Source organism: Chelonoidis abingdonii, chromosome 5, assembly GCF_003597395.2.
Source record: "Chelonoidis abingdonii isolate Lonesome George chromosome 5, CheloAbing_2.0, whole genome shotgun sequence".
Taxonomy (NCBI): domain Eukaryota; kingdom Metazoa; phylum Chordata; order Testudines; family Testudinidae; genus Chelonoidis; species Chelonoidis abingdonii.
Window position 1 is genome coordinate 35,095,183 of NC_133773.1, and position 16,071 is coordinate 35,111,253.

A 16,071-nucleotide genomic window follows, 5' to 3' on the forward strand; every position below is an offset into this window, starting at 1 on the left:
TGACTCATATTTGTTTAAAACTTTGGGATATTTTCCTATTATAATCTATTTTAACACTCATTCCTAGATGGAAATGTTTTCTATCTTTAGTAAAATACATTTAATATATCCCTCAGACTTTTTTTGCCCTGTGACACTTCCAGACAGATGACTAGAGATAAGAACCAAACAAAACAGGAAACAATCTTGCTATAAAAGCATAAAAAACAAAACAGAACCCAGCTAATAATGCACCACACTTCTTATTAGTTCAAAATGCTTTACAGTGAGATAGGTCATTCAGTATCCCTCCATCTTGGATTACAGCAGTACTCAGACAATATGCTGCCACAACTACCCAAAAGATTTTCAAAATGCAGTATTCCTCTTACCTGTTTAGGCTGTTCTATAATTTGAAGATATGGTCCATCTGCTAATAAATAAAAAAAGAAAAATAATAATGAACCTCTGATTTACATCAGCATCACATATAAGAAGTCAGAGGGCTAAATTAGATGTTCTAAAATGACATGGGGTAAAATTTTCAAATATGCCTAAGAACCTAAGTTTTATTTTGAAAGTGACTTGGGCACTCAGGAGCTGACATCCTATTGACTTTCACTGGGACTGAGGCTTTGTCTACACTGGCACTTTTGTCGTCAAAACTTTTGTCGCTCAGGGGTGTGAAAAAATACCTTCCGAAATGACAAAAAAGTTTTAACGATGAAAAACGCCAGTGTGGACAGCGCTTCGTTGGCAGGAGCCGCGCTCCCATGGACAAAGCTACCACCCCTTGTTGGAGGTGGTTTTATTTTGTCACCAGGAGAGTTCTTTCCTGGGGATAAAGAGCAACTACACAGTGCACCTTACAATGGCGCGGCTGCAGAAGCACAGCCGCGTCATTGTTAGGTGTGCAGTGTAGACATAGCCTTAGGCTTTAAAGGCTGAGATTCACAAAGGGAGCTAAGGCTGAGACCTGCAATGCATCCTGCCAGCAAGTGGAATTCACAATCCTGAGCTATGCACCCAGGCTCCTTACACTGCACCAGAGAAAATGAGAGGTTGACTAACACGGCACTTCCCTGGGATGTAGGAGACACAAGTTCCAGTCTCTGCTCTAATGACTATTTTAGTATTTCATACTTTACCACCTCCTCCTACGGCTGAGTTTTGTGCGCCCCAAGCCTGATCCTGTGCTCTAAAGCAGCATTTGAGCATGTCCACCAGAACAGGTCCCACAGGCAAGATAGGCTGGGGAATGCCTCGTTTATAGAATGTGAGTTAGGTGCCAAGCTACTTGGTGGTATCCGGTGACTGTGCACTTGCCAACTGCCAGAAATGTAAGCACCGTGGGGACTTTCCCAGTGGAAACATAGGTGCCTAGGGACTTTGGTCACCTAGAGGGTTAGATGCAGTTGAGCCAGATTTTTGAGGATCTAAATTTTGAACTTAGATTTACTAAAGTGGAATTAGGTCCTTAAGTCCCCCTCACGAATCCTGTCCTAAGTGCCTAACTCACTCCTGAAAATGGGACTTAGGCTCCTAAGTCCTGTATCCACTTTCAAAAATTTTACTCATGAGCCAGTTTCTGATATCAGGTATATGGGTCTGCTCGACTAACAATGTCAGACTCCAACTGACTTAAATGGTCCATAATCAGATGCAATTGGTTAAATCCATCCCTGTGCACTGGGCCAGTAGAAGGTCTATGCACCACTTAAATCCTACTTAAGCTAAGCCCTGTTTTGAGAACCTAAGTGATGCAAAGGCTCATGCTGGTCTTCTGAAGAGAGGTCAATTTGATCCTAATAAGCCTGATCCACAGGTCATTGAAATCAACGGGAATCTTTCCATTGACTTCAATGGCCTTAGAGCAGGCCCTACGTGCGAAATTCTCACTGAAGTCATTCATTGCATGGCATCTGAGCACAGGATTCTGTCTAATCAGGGCTTAAATTGGAGGGAGGTACATGGAGCAAAGGAGTACCCCTGCCTGCCATCTCGTTCAGATTCTCAGCTGTGAAAAGAGAAAGTTCATCTCTTGCCCTTATGGCTGTGAAGATAATTTTAATAATGTGAAACAAGTGTTACTGATGGAGGGATGCCTTCATGAGTTTCAGAGAGCCTGAAAAAAACAGTTCTGAGAGGTGTAAACTGCCCCTTCATCTTAACAAGGTGTTCACTTATAAGAGCAATGATAACACTTAAATGTTAATAAAGTTAACAATCAGCTGTTTATCAAAGTCTGTAATAAAAGAATAATTTTAGGAAGATCTGCACAATCTTCTATGAGTTGTATATCATTTTGGTGCCACAAGTGGTTACCATCACCTTTTTTTTTTTTTTCAACAGCCAAGAGAAAGACAAGTCCAAAAAGTCTAACAGAGCCCGCCAGGACACTAGAACCTCACCAAAATGAGCCAAACCACAGTAATCTAGCAGAGCCTCTGGGTATTTCCATACCCCACTGAGGAGATAAGATCCAGGAGCTCATCAGAGCATGCATGACCATATTCTGAACAACTGCACAATCCACCACAAGTGGCATGTTGTTTTGACATCTCCAGTGGGGGCAGCTTAGAAGAGTACCATTAATCTTTTTGCAACCTGATGTTCACTGACTGGTTGAAATACTATAGCATTCATTTATCTGTAGTAGTGTGATTGTGTTATGTCTGACCCAGGCACTGAGACCATTCAATTTTAGTAAAATAGCTTTTTATTCCTTAAATAAAGATATCACACAATCTTCTCAAAAGAGGGAATCTTGGTAAATACTCTAACTGGCAGATATATTAGGATCCTTCATTGCTTATCTGTCAAAATCAGTTGACTCAGCAACTGCCTTTATGCCAAAGATATATTACAAAGGTCAGCAATGACAATCTGGAATCTAAAGCTCCTTTTAAATGCAACTAACTATAAAACAAACTAATATTTAAGTTGGCCAAAGTAACAAATATGGAAACTGGGTTTATATTCTTCCTATGCAATTAAACATTTTGCCGACATTCTAGAACACAATTGAACATTTTGTTTACTAAAAGTTTTAATAGATATAGAGCGATATACCATTTTGCTTATTCTCTTTGTCTGTAACAGTGGGTCCATTTTGAACTACGTTCTAATAGTAGAGACAAAAATACCAAGGCAGAACATGACTTTGGACGCCTCACATATTAATTAATTAAGAAAAAGCTATCGGAAATGCAGGAAGGTTGGTATAATGGCTTGTTATAGCCTAGTCAGATTACATAAATCATAGCTTTATTTAAACAAAGTAGGCCTGGAGTTGCACCTTCTTATCACCAGTAAAGATTAGATTGTTGAACTTGATTGACTGAAAAAAAAACCCTGCAGAAAGAAGTCATGATGTAGTACTGTTATGTGTTATTAGAAATGTTATTTAAAAATAAAGAGCAAGCATGTTAATTGACTTTCAAACATTAATGCCCTAGTCATTTTATTTTGAATGCTAGAAAGGATTCTATTCTATTCTATACAAGTTCTTAAACCATGTTCATCATTACAGTGTCTGAAATCCTTCCAGAAATGCATCAAACAATGTGGCTAACATTTGTCCTGGGTGGGTCATTTTTTCTCTCAAATCTCCCCAGGGGAGAGAATGTGTGCAGTCGAGTGTTTTGTTTAGAGAAGAGTTTTTGAGTTCTGATTATTTTAATATGTAGAAGCTGCTTTGAGAATATAGGCACATTGAAGAGGTGTGCTGGAGCAGAAGGTGTGGAGACTCGTTATGGTCTTCAGTTCATGAGAGATTTTTTTTTGACAAGTTGGTACCAGCTATTAAGAAAGCTCTGTCTCCTGCACATTTCATTCTAACAAACGAATAATGTATAAATGTTAATCGGGCACAAAAAAGCACAGCAGCAAATCAAACACTAAATATGTCAACCTTTGTTTGCACTCCTACATTTTCAAAATGCATAATCTATAGTCAGTGTATCTTGCCCAGAATTCTACGCTGTTTGGATGAAATTCACTCTGCAAAGGGATGAATTTCACTCCCACAGAAGGCCAAGTTCTAACATCACAATTCCTCATGATTTGCCTGACCTCCCGCTGCAAACAGGAGGGCTTTGTATTTGAAATTAACATCCACCTCACATGAATACATTTGGGGCAGACCAGCAACATTTTGATTTTGAACTTACTTATCTACCTAACTTCTTTTTCCTTCCTCTCGCCGCACTCAGTTCAGACTAACTTCTGTCTCGCTACCTGCCCTCCTGCTTGAGTCATAGGCCTACTTCCCTCATCGCCTTCAACTGCTATGTTTCTTCACTCTCCTTCCTTCCTCTCACACTTGAGTCACAGACCTCATGCTTCTTGCCACCTCTCACTGCTACACACTCCTCCTTTTTCGCTCAGAGCCTGCTCCTGCACACACTTTCTGGAGGAGTACCAATCTTCAGGATAGGGCCACTTCCTTAATCCTTCCCAGCATAGAAATGCCAAGGAGAATGGGGTTTGTAAGATTGGAGAGTTTCACCCAGGCAAGGCTGGCAGAGTTGCAAGACCGGTGGATTTTCCTAGCCAACCGCCTGGCTAGTTAGTGCCTGAAACAATTAATTTTAGCCCCTGAGATAGCCCTGACTTCTGGATGGTGACCAGGCTGCTGTATTGGACCCAACCTTTGGATCCCATGTGCTGCAGTCCGGGCAGTGACTGACCACTATTTCTAGTTCTGGGTCACTCAGGTGCACTCCCAGGTGAGCACCTCCTGTCTGACATTCCATTGGCAGTGGGATCCCACCAACCAGATGCCTACATCCTTGAATCAGTGCCTCAGCCCTCCAGATCGCCCCTGGAGCTTATAAACGCCCCTCCCAGAGGTCTAACCTTGTGGGCACTCTGGTTTATAGTTTCTCTCTTCAGGGACCACATGACAGTTAAAGCCAAGGAACTTCTTTAACACACACACACTTTACTCAGAGAGAGGACAAGAGGTATAGATCTAGGTGAGACAACAAAACTGCTATGCAATCCCTTTCCCCATCAGAGTCCTCCTCACTCCTGAGACTCTTTTGGGGTTTGGCTATTTTGCTGGGAAAAGGCAAGCTTGTCTTGCCCCTCTCCTCCAGCGTGTCTTCTCTTTCTGGTGGTGGTATGTGTTCCCTGCTTAGAGAGCATGTCTCTTTTTACAATCAGTCTGTCACCCCTTTCTCCTTCTGCCCTTCTCCTGGGGATTTTCCATTCCCCAGCACACACCCCATGGTTGCCGGGCATAGGGCAGGGTTCAGTGGGTAAGAATCATTAGTAAGATAATAGTCCTTGTCAGCTGCCGGGTGCAGATATTCAATTGTTAATGGCCCCGCTTCAGATCTGCAGGCATGGTCTGTCTTTTGCCGTACAATGGAAGTTTTAATTCGCATTGAATAGAGGTCATAAAATCCCACCTTTTCTTAAGTTTATGCAGACATATTCCCCAAACTGTTACACCGCTGCACACATTTTTTTCTATATGTTGTGGGAAAGATTGTGAATGGTTGTGCCGTGAGAAGGAGGCAGTGGGGAACCAGCCAAAACTGCAGCCCCTGCACTTTGGGTGTAACTTGCCAAAAAAGGGGTGGGGGGTTAGGGATGAACAGAGGTACAGCTCTGCCCCTCCACTCCACACTAGAATGGGCTGGCTTGCCACACTGGCTGAGTAAATTCTTCTTCTTACGAGGGTGTCGTAGACTGTGCTCCCTCGACCCCCTAAACAGCAAGGATTTGCTGGAGACACTGTCTCCAGGGCAGAATGCATTCCAGTGCTCCCTGTGAGCAGTGCAGTGTATTATTCAGACAGTCAGAATGAAGCTGGAGGGACAGCAGGACATCATTGCATTATATTTACAAACATACGCACGCCTACTTGTCAGAAAGTCCCTAAACTCCTTAGTTGTTTATTACTTGTTTAAATGATGCTCAAATGGCACTATAACCCACGGTTATACATTAAACCTGCTCCTTGTCAAAAGAGTAACTCAGCCATTGTCCATGGTTGACTGAAAGATATAAGTGCTGGAGCTGCATCAATGGCAGATATTAGCCGACTTGGTTCTCCAACTTCTTTATTTGGCAGACCACTTTGTGAGAGATAAGTTCTCTCTTGGACACCCCCACCTCAATTTCTCCCTACGTGGCTGTCAAAGTGCTTGATTTTGAAGACTACCAGGGACGCTCCTCAGGCCTGTTTGAGGATCACTTTCTTAGACAGGCACACACACATACAAACAAACAAAAATAGGGTGGGATTTCCAAAAGCACTCTGTGTTGCCTTAACTCTGGTCTGACTGAAGTAAATTGTAACAACCACACAGATTTCAATCAGAGCTGAATTAAACCAAGAATAAGCACTTTTGAAAATCCCAAGACAAAACTGCAAGTAATCTAGACTGAATATAGAAGAGTATTAGTTCCTGTTTTCAATGGTTAAAATATAATCCCATCTCACAATACCATATTAAAATGTGGCTAAAAGGCAGACTCAGAGCAGTGAAAACACCACAATTCAAAGAACAGTAGGCAAGTTATGTGCCATGATTTGTTATGGTGACATTACTCAAGAAGTTAAGTGAAGATTATCAGGTAAACTAAAAAGCTATATGTGGTGAGAAGCATATCATGGCAGAAGGACCCAGAGGTATGTGCAACACTGATCAGGCCAGAGTTAGGACCTGCTACTTAAAACTGTTTCAAATGAGTAAGCAGATGTCTCTCACAGAGACTTGGAGAAGTTGGAGGGAAAAAACTAGGGGTATGTTCTGCAGCAAGCCTCTAGGCTTTGCAATTGAATCCTAGTGGCCAATTCCACTCTGTGTTAATAAAAAAATGTTGCTATACCAACTGATGGCAAAATCCATTTACTGAATGTTAGCGAGTTAAGAGATTTGCTGCTCAGATACATAATTTCTCTTGAAACAATATCACTTGCACTGTAAGCAATTCCTGACCCTAATGTATTCATACTCATCCTAGGAAAAAGCAGAGTGATTTACAATAGGACATGCTAAAGTAACAACAAATTCCTAACATCTACGGCATTCTCAAAAATAATTATATATTATTCTTTTAGGGTGAAATTTAACCCTGTGCAGAGAAGCATTACTTAAGCCCTTAAAATTAAGTTTAAATGGGATTTACACAGCTCTCTGCACAAGGATTTTACTTTTATGCCCTTTATTGCTGTCATATTTGCAAATGCATCCAACAAACTGCACTTTTATTTTCTGTGATAAAAAGCAACTTGTGATGCCAAAAGTACCAGATATGTCCTGACTGAATGTGGATTTAAATGGATCATCAACAGAACATGATGACAGCATGTAAGCTGCAGTGGAGAATGAGCAGCAAAGACATTAACAATAGGTCAGAGAAAAATTCTCACAACATTATTGATAAATAAGGATTCAGAGTTTTCTTTTCCAAATCTGTTAATCCAACAGACTAGACAGGGGAGGCTCAGGATTCCTACTTTCAAATTAAAAGTAATATTGACAAATGACATTTGAAAAAACCTCCAAGAACAAATTACCAGATAATATTAATCAATATATGTTTATTCTTCTCTTGATCTCTGCCAAGAGATTTCAACACTCCTAAATCGGTCCCACACTAGGGATAATTGATCCGCATACTGACTCATAATATTCATTATTTTTTTTACAGAGGTTGCAGGGGGGGGAAGTGCCAGAAGTTAGCTCTGCATTTTCAACATTGTGTCAACATTCAGGAAACTGTTAGGTGCTTTTAATATCAACCTGACACTTTACCGGAAATACAGAAGTCACTGAGAAGGAAAACAGATTCAAATAATACAGGAAGCTGAATATATTCTAGTTTTCATTAGTGAGAAACATATCCCCTTAAAAACAACTACAACAAGTGAAACACAGCACAAGATAGCATGCAAAAAATGTATCTGTTACACTATGCAGGCAATACAACAACTGGAGGCGTCTAAAAATGCTACTGTCCCTTTAAAAATTCAACACATCATTTATTGATGTTTGGTCAATCAGAACATTTAACTGGCTAAAACATTCAGTTTCTATACTTAGGCACAGAATTATCCTTGGTAGAAGAACAGTCACAGATTCTTCTCACAGGTGAAGAGAGGTTGGGGGGATTCTTAAAGGTGTTTTAAAATCTGACATTTCAACAACAATATGAGGAAGTAAGGATAAAAACTTCAAGATATTTCATAAGAGAACATAATAAATACAAACAAACAGTCCTCTTTGAAAGATATCCCGCCCCCCCCCACAATTGGAAGAAACACTAGGAAGATAAATCACTATGACCAAATAGCAGTGGCTCTTACCTGTTCGTAGTGGTAAATCTGAGGTAATGAAACCTGTACTATTAAATAGTGCATTCACTCCCATGAACTGATCCATTGCAAACATCTGTATTGAAATGGAAATAATGATTATTAATACACAAAATACTTTTACACATACAGTATCCTTCAGGGAAGGATTTCAAAGCACTTTGAAAATACTAATTAGGACTCCTAATATACCTCTGAGATAGGTACGCATTCTTATTCCTGTATCACAGGTGGGATAAATCAAAGCTCAGAGAGTTTAAAGACTTGTTCACACTAACACTCCTTGATGCATCTTGTAATGGTGCAACTCCACTAGTGCTAGCTCCTGTGGACCTGGTAGTGTAGACAGGGGTTAGCATTTTGACCAGTGTAACCTGTAGCAAGCATGGAAAGGGGTTACTGAGCAGTGCAAAGTGCTAGTGTACATGCACTACAGGCCAAACATTCAAAAGCGCTTGGAAGTGGAACTCTTTTGAAAATCTGGCCCCAATAGAGGCCACTAAGCATTTGAACATCTAGCCGCAGGTGACTTGCCCAAGGTCATGCTCAGAGTCAATGACAGAGCTAAAAAGTTCCAACTCCCGATCCCCTTATCTAACCATCATCTAGCCATCATCTTTGTTTAAAACATATTCACAAGGGACACACCACGTTAAAATGACAGTACCAAACGAGCAGCTTCCGTGGGCTCAACTTAAAAAGTTCTCATTGAATACTAAAAAAATATAGTTAAGAACAGCTTTTTTGATCTACTGTAAGTAGTACCACAACTAAATTCATCGCTTTTCAAATTGGAGGATAAGCACAAAACAAAAAAAGTCCCTGTGAAATAAAAATGAGTAAACAGAACCTCTTTATAAACCTAGACGTTTGCTCCAGAAGGTATTTAATATGACAGAAGAGAGACTCTTCCTGGACTGGATGATGTGGTACTTGTTATTCATCTAGCAATTAACATAGAAGCAGCAAGTCTTATTGTATTTTCATCACAATTAATCCACTAGTTTAGAGCAAATTGTTGGGTTGACTCTGCCAGTACAGGATCACAGGGACAGCTCACTGGTGGTGAATACACAGCTGTCCAGTTAAAAGTCTAGTGACCACCACAGCTCCAGTCTGCTCCCTCTGTACCCATAGGGGCAGCTTGTTGTGCAAGCTCTGCTCTCAGCTCTAAGGATAGGGTTTGAGAATTTTCAACAGTCCTTCCATGCTTTTCTTCTCTCCCTCAGCAGTGTCCCGACCCACTGACCTCAGCAGGGGAAAACACTGGAGTCAACTGCATTGTAATCGCAAGTCAGTGACTGTTTCCTCATCCTTTTCAGCTATGGTCAACAAAGACAGGGAGGGCCCTTCCCATGATAAGTAGGTGAAGGCTTTCACTGTCTTCTTAGAAAAACTGGATGAGCACAAGTCCATGGGGCTGGATGCGCTGCATTCGAGGGTGCTAAAGGAGTTGGCGGATGTGATTGCAGAGCCATTGGCCATTATCTTTGAAAACTCATGGCGAACGGGGGAAGGCCCGGATGACTTGAAAAAGGCTAATGTAGTGCCCATCTTTAAAAAGGGGAAGAAGGAGGATCCAGGGAACTACAGGCCAGTCAGCCTCACCTCAGTCCCTGGAAAAATCATGGACCAGGTCCTCAAGGAATCAATTCTGAAGCACTTAGAGGAGAGGAAAGTGATTAGGAACAGTTAGCATGGATTCACCAAGGGCAAATCATGCCTGACTAACCTAATTGCCTTCTATGAGGAGATAACTGGCTCTGTGGATGAGGGGAAAGCAGTGGATGTGTTATTCCTTGACTTTAGCAAAGCTTTTGATACGGTCCTCCAAAGTATCCTTGGCAGCAAGTTAAAGAGTATGGAGCTGGAATGAATGGACTATGAGAACTGGATAGGCTTGGAACTAGATCCGTCCGGTCCACAGTAGTGATTCAATGGCTCCAAATGTATAGTTTGGCAAGCAGTTTCAAGTGGAGTGCCCCAAGGGTCATGTCCCTGGGGCTGGTTTTGTTCATACTCATTAATGATTCCGCAGGTATGCACTTCTCGACCTAAGTTTGCAGATGACGCACTGGGAGGAGGGTAGATATGCTTGGAGGGCTAGGGATAAGGATAGCAGCAGGGACCTAGACAAATTAGAGGACTGGGCCAAAGAAACCTATGAGGTCAACAAGGACAATGCGAGACGCCCTGCACTTAGGATGAAGAATCCAGTCACTGTTAACAGAACTAGGGACGAAATGGCGAGGAACGCAGTTCTGCAGTAGAAGGACCTAAGGGGCTTACAGGGTAGGGTGGACAGAGAAGCTGGATATGAGTCCAACAGTGTGCCCTTGTTGCCAAGAAGGCTAACGCATTTTGGGCTGTATAAGAGTAGTGCATTGCCAGCGATAAGGGACGTGATCATTCCCCCTCTATTCGGCATGGTGAGTCCTCATCTGAGTACTGTGTCCAGCTTTTGGGGCCTACACTAACAAGAAAGGAATGTGGCAAAAATTGGAAAGGAGTTCAGAGGAGGGGCAACAATGATTAGGGGGGTGGAGCACATGACGTATGAGGAGAGGCTAGGGAACGGGGATTATTTAGTACTGCCCGGAAGAGAAGAATTGAGAGGATCTGATGCTGACATGTTTTCAACTACCTGAAAGGGGGTTCCAAAGAGGATGGATCTAGACTGTTCTCAGTGGTAGCAGATGACAGAACAAGAAGTAATGGTCTCAAGTTGCAGTGGGGGAAGGTTTAGGTTGGATATTAGGAAGAACTTTTTCACTAGGAGGGTGGTGAAGCACTGGAATGGGTTATCCAGGGAGGTGGTGGAATCTCAACCATTGGAGGTTTTTAAGGTCAGGCTTGACAAAGCCCTGGCTGGGATGATTTAGTTGGGAATTGGTCCTGCCTTGAGCAGGGGATTGGACTAGATGACCTCCTGAGGTCCTTTCCAACCCTGATATTCTATGATTCTATGAAGGTGACTGCCCATCAATGAAGACAAAGGACTTCAGTCAGACTGCTTTCTTCAGGGATGCATTTATGTACACAAATGAGCTCTCTGATTTTAGAATTAAACTCTATAGATTTCATGAACTATGAGATCTCTTCTCCCCTTCCTATATGTACATATATCCCTCACTGCCACTCATGATGGGTTACATGAGTATTTCAATGGGAAAATAGACCTGAATAGTGAAACCCGGGCCCACTGAACTTATTGGGAGTTTTGCTGTTGATTTTAATGGGGCCAGGATTTTATGTTTCTTTTTTTATGTACTGTAAGAAAAGTTAGTCCCATTCTCAGTGTTACCAACCCTAGTGATTTTATTGTGAGTTTCACGATATTTGGTGTTATTCTTAAATCTCTGGAGTCATGTGAATAGGTGAGAATCTGAACTTTTATTTTAAAAAAGTATGTTTTTAGATCTCATGGCTAGGGAGAAAAGCTTAAAAATGTAACCGCAGACCATGTACCCTAGTAGTTCCAAAACCAGAAGGCAAACAAAAAACATTAAATATAATTTTTTAATCTCATTATTTTTAAATCAGTCTCATGCTTTTTGAAAGTTTGGGACTAGCAATATTGTATTCTTCCCCTGGGCAAAGCCAGATCCAAATGTCAAATGTAATCCATTTAGCATGTATTTACATACGTTAAGCCTTAGGAGATAAATATATTTTTAATTGGAGCCTTTGAATCAAGCACAGTTCTCATCACTTGAATTAATTATAAGCAAAGTGACCTAAAGTCATTTTGGATTACTGAAGAGTTCAGGAATTCTGGAGTCCTACCAAAATGGTTGTGAATGAAGGAACACTGCGGTCAATATCATATCAACAAATTTCTTTCAAAGCCACAGACAATGTCAAAGGGTAGGCCCTACAGTAGGAGAAATTTACATTTTACTGATATGGGCTTCTTACTGAGATGGGTTTATTCTGATATCTTTCTCTTTAATGTTGTCAGACTATAGAAAGTTTAGACACTATGGGAATGGGCACATGAGAAACAGCTAAGATAGCCAGACAGAATAAACTCATATGCTTTTGACACATTTAGAGCATATAAACTGTGTGTTAGTACTTACTTGATGATCAGATACTCCCATGATATAGGCATCTTCTTCTGCCATTTTAAGAGCTGAAATGATGAAAGCACGAAGAGGATGATTGTTCACTGACCGCCGTATTTTTTTCAGTACGCAATAATAATAATACCTGTATCAAAATAACATTAATCTGCTTTCAAACGAAAAGTCACATGCATTCATTCTTAAAGCTCTAACAACCCATCTCTGAGCTATCCAACTGTAATAGCAACATCCTCCACTGCCCAGATACCTTTAAAATTGCTCAGCACCTCCAAAGGGTGGGACTCAGAACAAAGACCGGGGTTTCCTGCTTTCAGCTCCCATTGAATTGAAAATCCCAAAGTAATAGGGTCAACATTCATCTCCCCTTGTAATGACATTAAAACCAGGAATGAATTTGTTTTACCAGGGTGGATAAAAATCAATTTTTTTTATTTAAAACGAATTTAAAAAAAAATCAGATTTTTTTTATTGTTATTTAAATTATAAGTTTTTCTTTTTAAAAATAAACCTGTTTAAAATGAAATCTGAATTTAATACAAAATATGTTAAAACCCAAATTTATTATACTCTCTTAAAATATTTAAATGAAAAAGTAAATGTTATTTTGGCTTTAATTAAATTTCAGTTATCATCCTAATGCAAAAAGTTAATTATCTAGTAAATTAGCAATATATCATTCACCATTTTCCAACATACTAAAAATGTACAATTAATAAGAATCTGAAAATATTAAGTTATGTAATTGCTTAAATAAATGTATGCAGATATCGTGTATCCTCCTACGTAGCAAAAAGATTAATGTAAAGATTCTATTTAGTTGTAAATAAATAGGTTTTAATGGTTATATCAACAAATAAGAATGCATCTTTCTTTATAAAAATAACTGAAGCACAAACAGAAAAGATGATGAAAATCACCAAGTTAAATCAAGGCTTTCTGCTTGGAGATTAAAATCAATTTACCCTGGTTTTTACTCTGAAAATTCTGGGCTTTGGCAGTTTAAGCAAAGCTATTAGCATATTTTAAGCAACAATAATCATATATTGTGTATCTATAGAATCTATTTTCCAAAGATCTCAAAACTTTTTACAAACATTCATGAATTAAGTTTCACAGAAATCCTGCACAGTATAATGGAGGGCCAAAGAAGGTACAGTGCAAATTTTCAAAAGTGTTGACTAATTTTGGATGCCTTTGATTGTGGATGCCCGATGTGAGACATCTGTGGCCTGACTGCCACTTGTGTTGAGTACCCACAACTGCAAGTGTAGCCAATAAGAGCTACAGGTGCTCAGCACCTCTAACAATTAACTTTCCAGATATCTTAATGTGAGCACTCCCAAAGAGAGGCACCCAAAATTGGTGGACACTTCGGAAATGTGGACCCAAGTAATTTTCCCAGGGCCACAGAGCAAGTCACTAGGAAATGAGCTACGAAATTAATCTCAGAATCCTCGTTCCTAGTTCTCTAGTCTAATTGTAACTAAAGACTACTTTTTTATTTAACTTTGTAAAATGTAGTTAAATTTCCTTTATAATGTTAAAATATTTTTAAAAAAAAACTTCTCAGGGAAATGTATGAGTAGAGAGTACAATGTAGCTAATGACTTGTATTAACTCTAAAAGACTCATTTGACTGTAACATGCAAACATATGTTGTAAATAAAGGAGAATAACTTTACAAAGATAGGCAGAAGCCAATGGCTCTCATCTTTCATCACAAAGATTATTAACAATATTTTCCAGTGAGCTAAAAACCAATTATGAAAATCTATAGTCAAGCAAAATGTGGGAAATGATTAAGAATCTGCAAGGAAAATTGAGTCACCGAGTGACCTTTACATGACTAGAGAGGAAAGCATTGAAAAGAAAAATTGGAACATCCATGTACTTTCTTTGGGCAGAAATTAAACCTGGTAAGTTGACAGGGTCCAAAGGAGTGTGGCTCAGTCTTCCAGCACCATTGTAAAAGAGAGAAAATCAAAAAGGGAAAAACAGAAGCCATCTTTGGGAAAACAGGAGTTCATGACGGTAAAACTACATCTTAGCACAGCAAGTACAAACTTGCTTTTCCCTTAACTTCAACTTTCAAGAGAGATTTTTTTAAAGTGGGAGTGTACCTAATGTCTAGTTGCAGTATTGGTCATGTATCAAATAACTGGAAATGGTATTCAGCCAAAGATGAATAGTGGGTATAATAATAAATTGTATTTGATTAATTATTACAACAAGATGTCAGTAATCAAAGCACGGTTAGTCAACTATATAACCTTACAAAACTCAGAAAGCTAAGCATTGTCTTTCCTATTATGTTTTATAATTTGCTATTGACGTTATAACCCTTTATGAAGAAAAAGCCTGGCAGAAAGAGCATCTGTAGCCAGCCTCTCTTTACACAACATCCTTCTGTGTAATAGACTTTATTTATTTATATCATTAATAATTCCAACAAATGTGTTTAAAATTAGTACAGCTACCGCAAACAATGAGGCATTCTAAGCAGGCTTTGTTTTGTTCTTTACAGTACTGGACTATAGAGGAATATAACCCTACCGACTAAATACCCTTTCTCTCTCCCTCCCTCTCTCACACACACACACATGCTGACTTGGGCATGCAAACATTCTGCTTTATGTATGTAAATACACTCAGTGCTTTTTGAGGGACTAGCTAAAAATTCACCCCCAAGAAGTCTAAAACAATCCCCTCCAAATGACTAATATACTCTCTGTTTCAAACTAAAAGCATTTCATCCATCTTCAAAGCAAAGTAGTGTTGAAAATGCCCTTAGAACATTTCACCAGCATACAAGATGTTTTGGTCTCTAAATAAATTCTAACCCATCTCTTAGGTTTTCCATATATTCAAGAAATTGAGGCAAAGCCAATAACATCACCAAAAATAGGAGACTTTGAGAATAACAATCTGAGCACCTTCCACACGTATATTAAATGACATAACACCTGTCACGTGTGATTCTTTCACTCTCTCAACTTCTTCCTAGAAAGAAAATTATACGTGCAGCATAGCGTTTTTGTTTAGGGAATATTTCTGTAAATGTATACGCTGCTATGTTTTTACATTAGAGAAGCCTGGTCACAGAACTGTGCCTTGCACTCGGTGTGGAAGATGGAGAAATTTGTAGTGGTCCTCAGTTCCTGTCGGACAGTTTAACAGTTTAGGACTGCCCCCCAAAAAGCTCCGTCTCCTGCACAGACGAGCCTTAACTTTGTGATAGAAAATTCCAGTACACCTGAGGAGGAGAGCTGTCAACCACAGTCCTCATCCTGGAACCTCAGGTGATCTTTTGGGTATTCTGAGCCCAGGCCACTGAGTGCCTTGAGGATAAGGACTGAGACCTTGAACTTAACTCAATATTCTATGGGAAGCCAGTGTACAGAGCAGATGAATAGGTATGATGTGAAAGAGAGGTGTCTAGTGAAAGAGAAAGACTGCACAATTTAAACTCTTTCAATTTGGGGGAAATCATTTCTGGGTTATTCCCACATAAGAGACTGGAGTTCTGAACTTATGGAATTTTCCTCTGACGGCTCCCTAGGAGGATAGAAGAACAGCATTTACACCCTTGGACCACAGGCTGAGATCCATGCCATCCAGGCTGAATTCCTGTGTCTTTGCTTTACGTCCTTGTCCCCACTGCAGGGTGGC

General features: G+C 40.0%; 1 protein-coding gene across 5 annotated transcripts in view; it reads right to left on the reverse strand.

The window, feature by feature from the left end:
- NFKB1 (nuclear factor kappa B subunit 1) overlaps positions 1-16,071 on the reverse strand; it is an 82,270-nt gene that overhangs the window by 51,866 nt on the left and 14,333 nt on the right. For 2 of the 5 annotated variants that reach the window (XM_032782939.2, XM_032782940.2), the window contains exons 2-4: positions 12,397-12,449; positions 8,306-8,390; positions 372-412 (exon numbers count right to left, since the gene is read on the reverse strand). In XM_032782939.2, the coding sequence (XP_032638830.1) occupies positions 372-412; positions 8,306-8,390; positions 12,397-12,441 (171 nt within the window). In that variant the 5' untranslated portion in view covers positions 12,442-12,449. Of the gene's footprint in view, positions 1-371; positions 413-8,305; positions 8,391-12,396; positions 12,521-16,071 lie in introns of those variants that run through there. The other 3 variants (XM_032782938.2, XM_075066225.1, XM_075066224.1) reach the window with 3 other exon arrangements.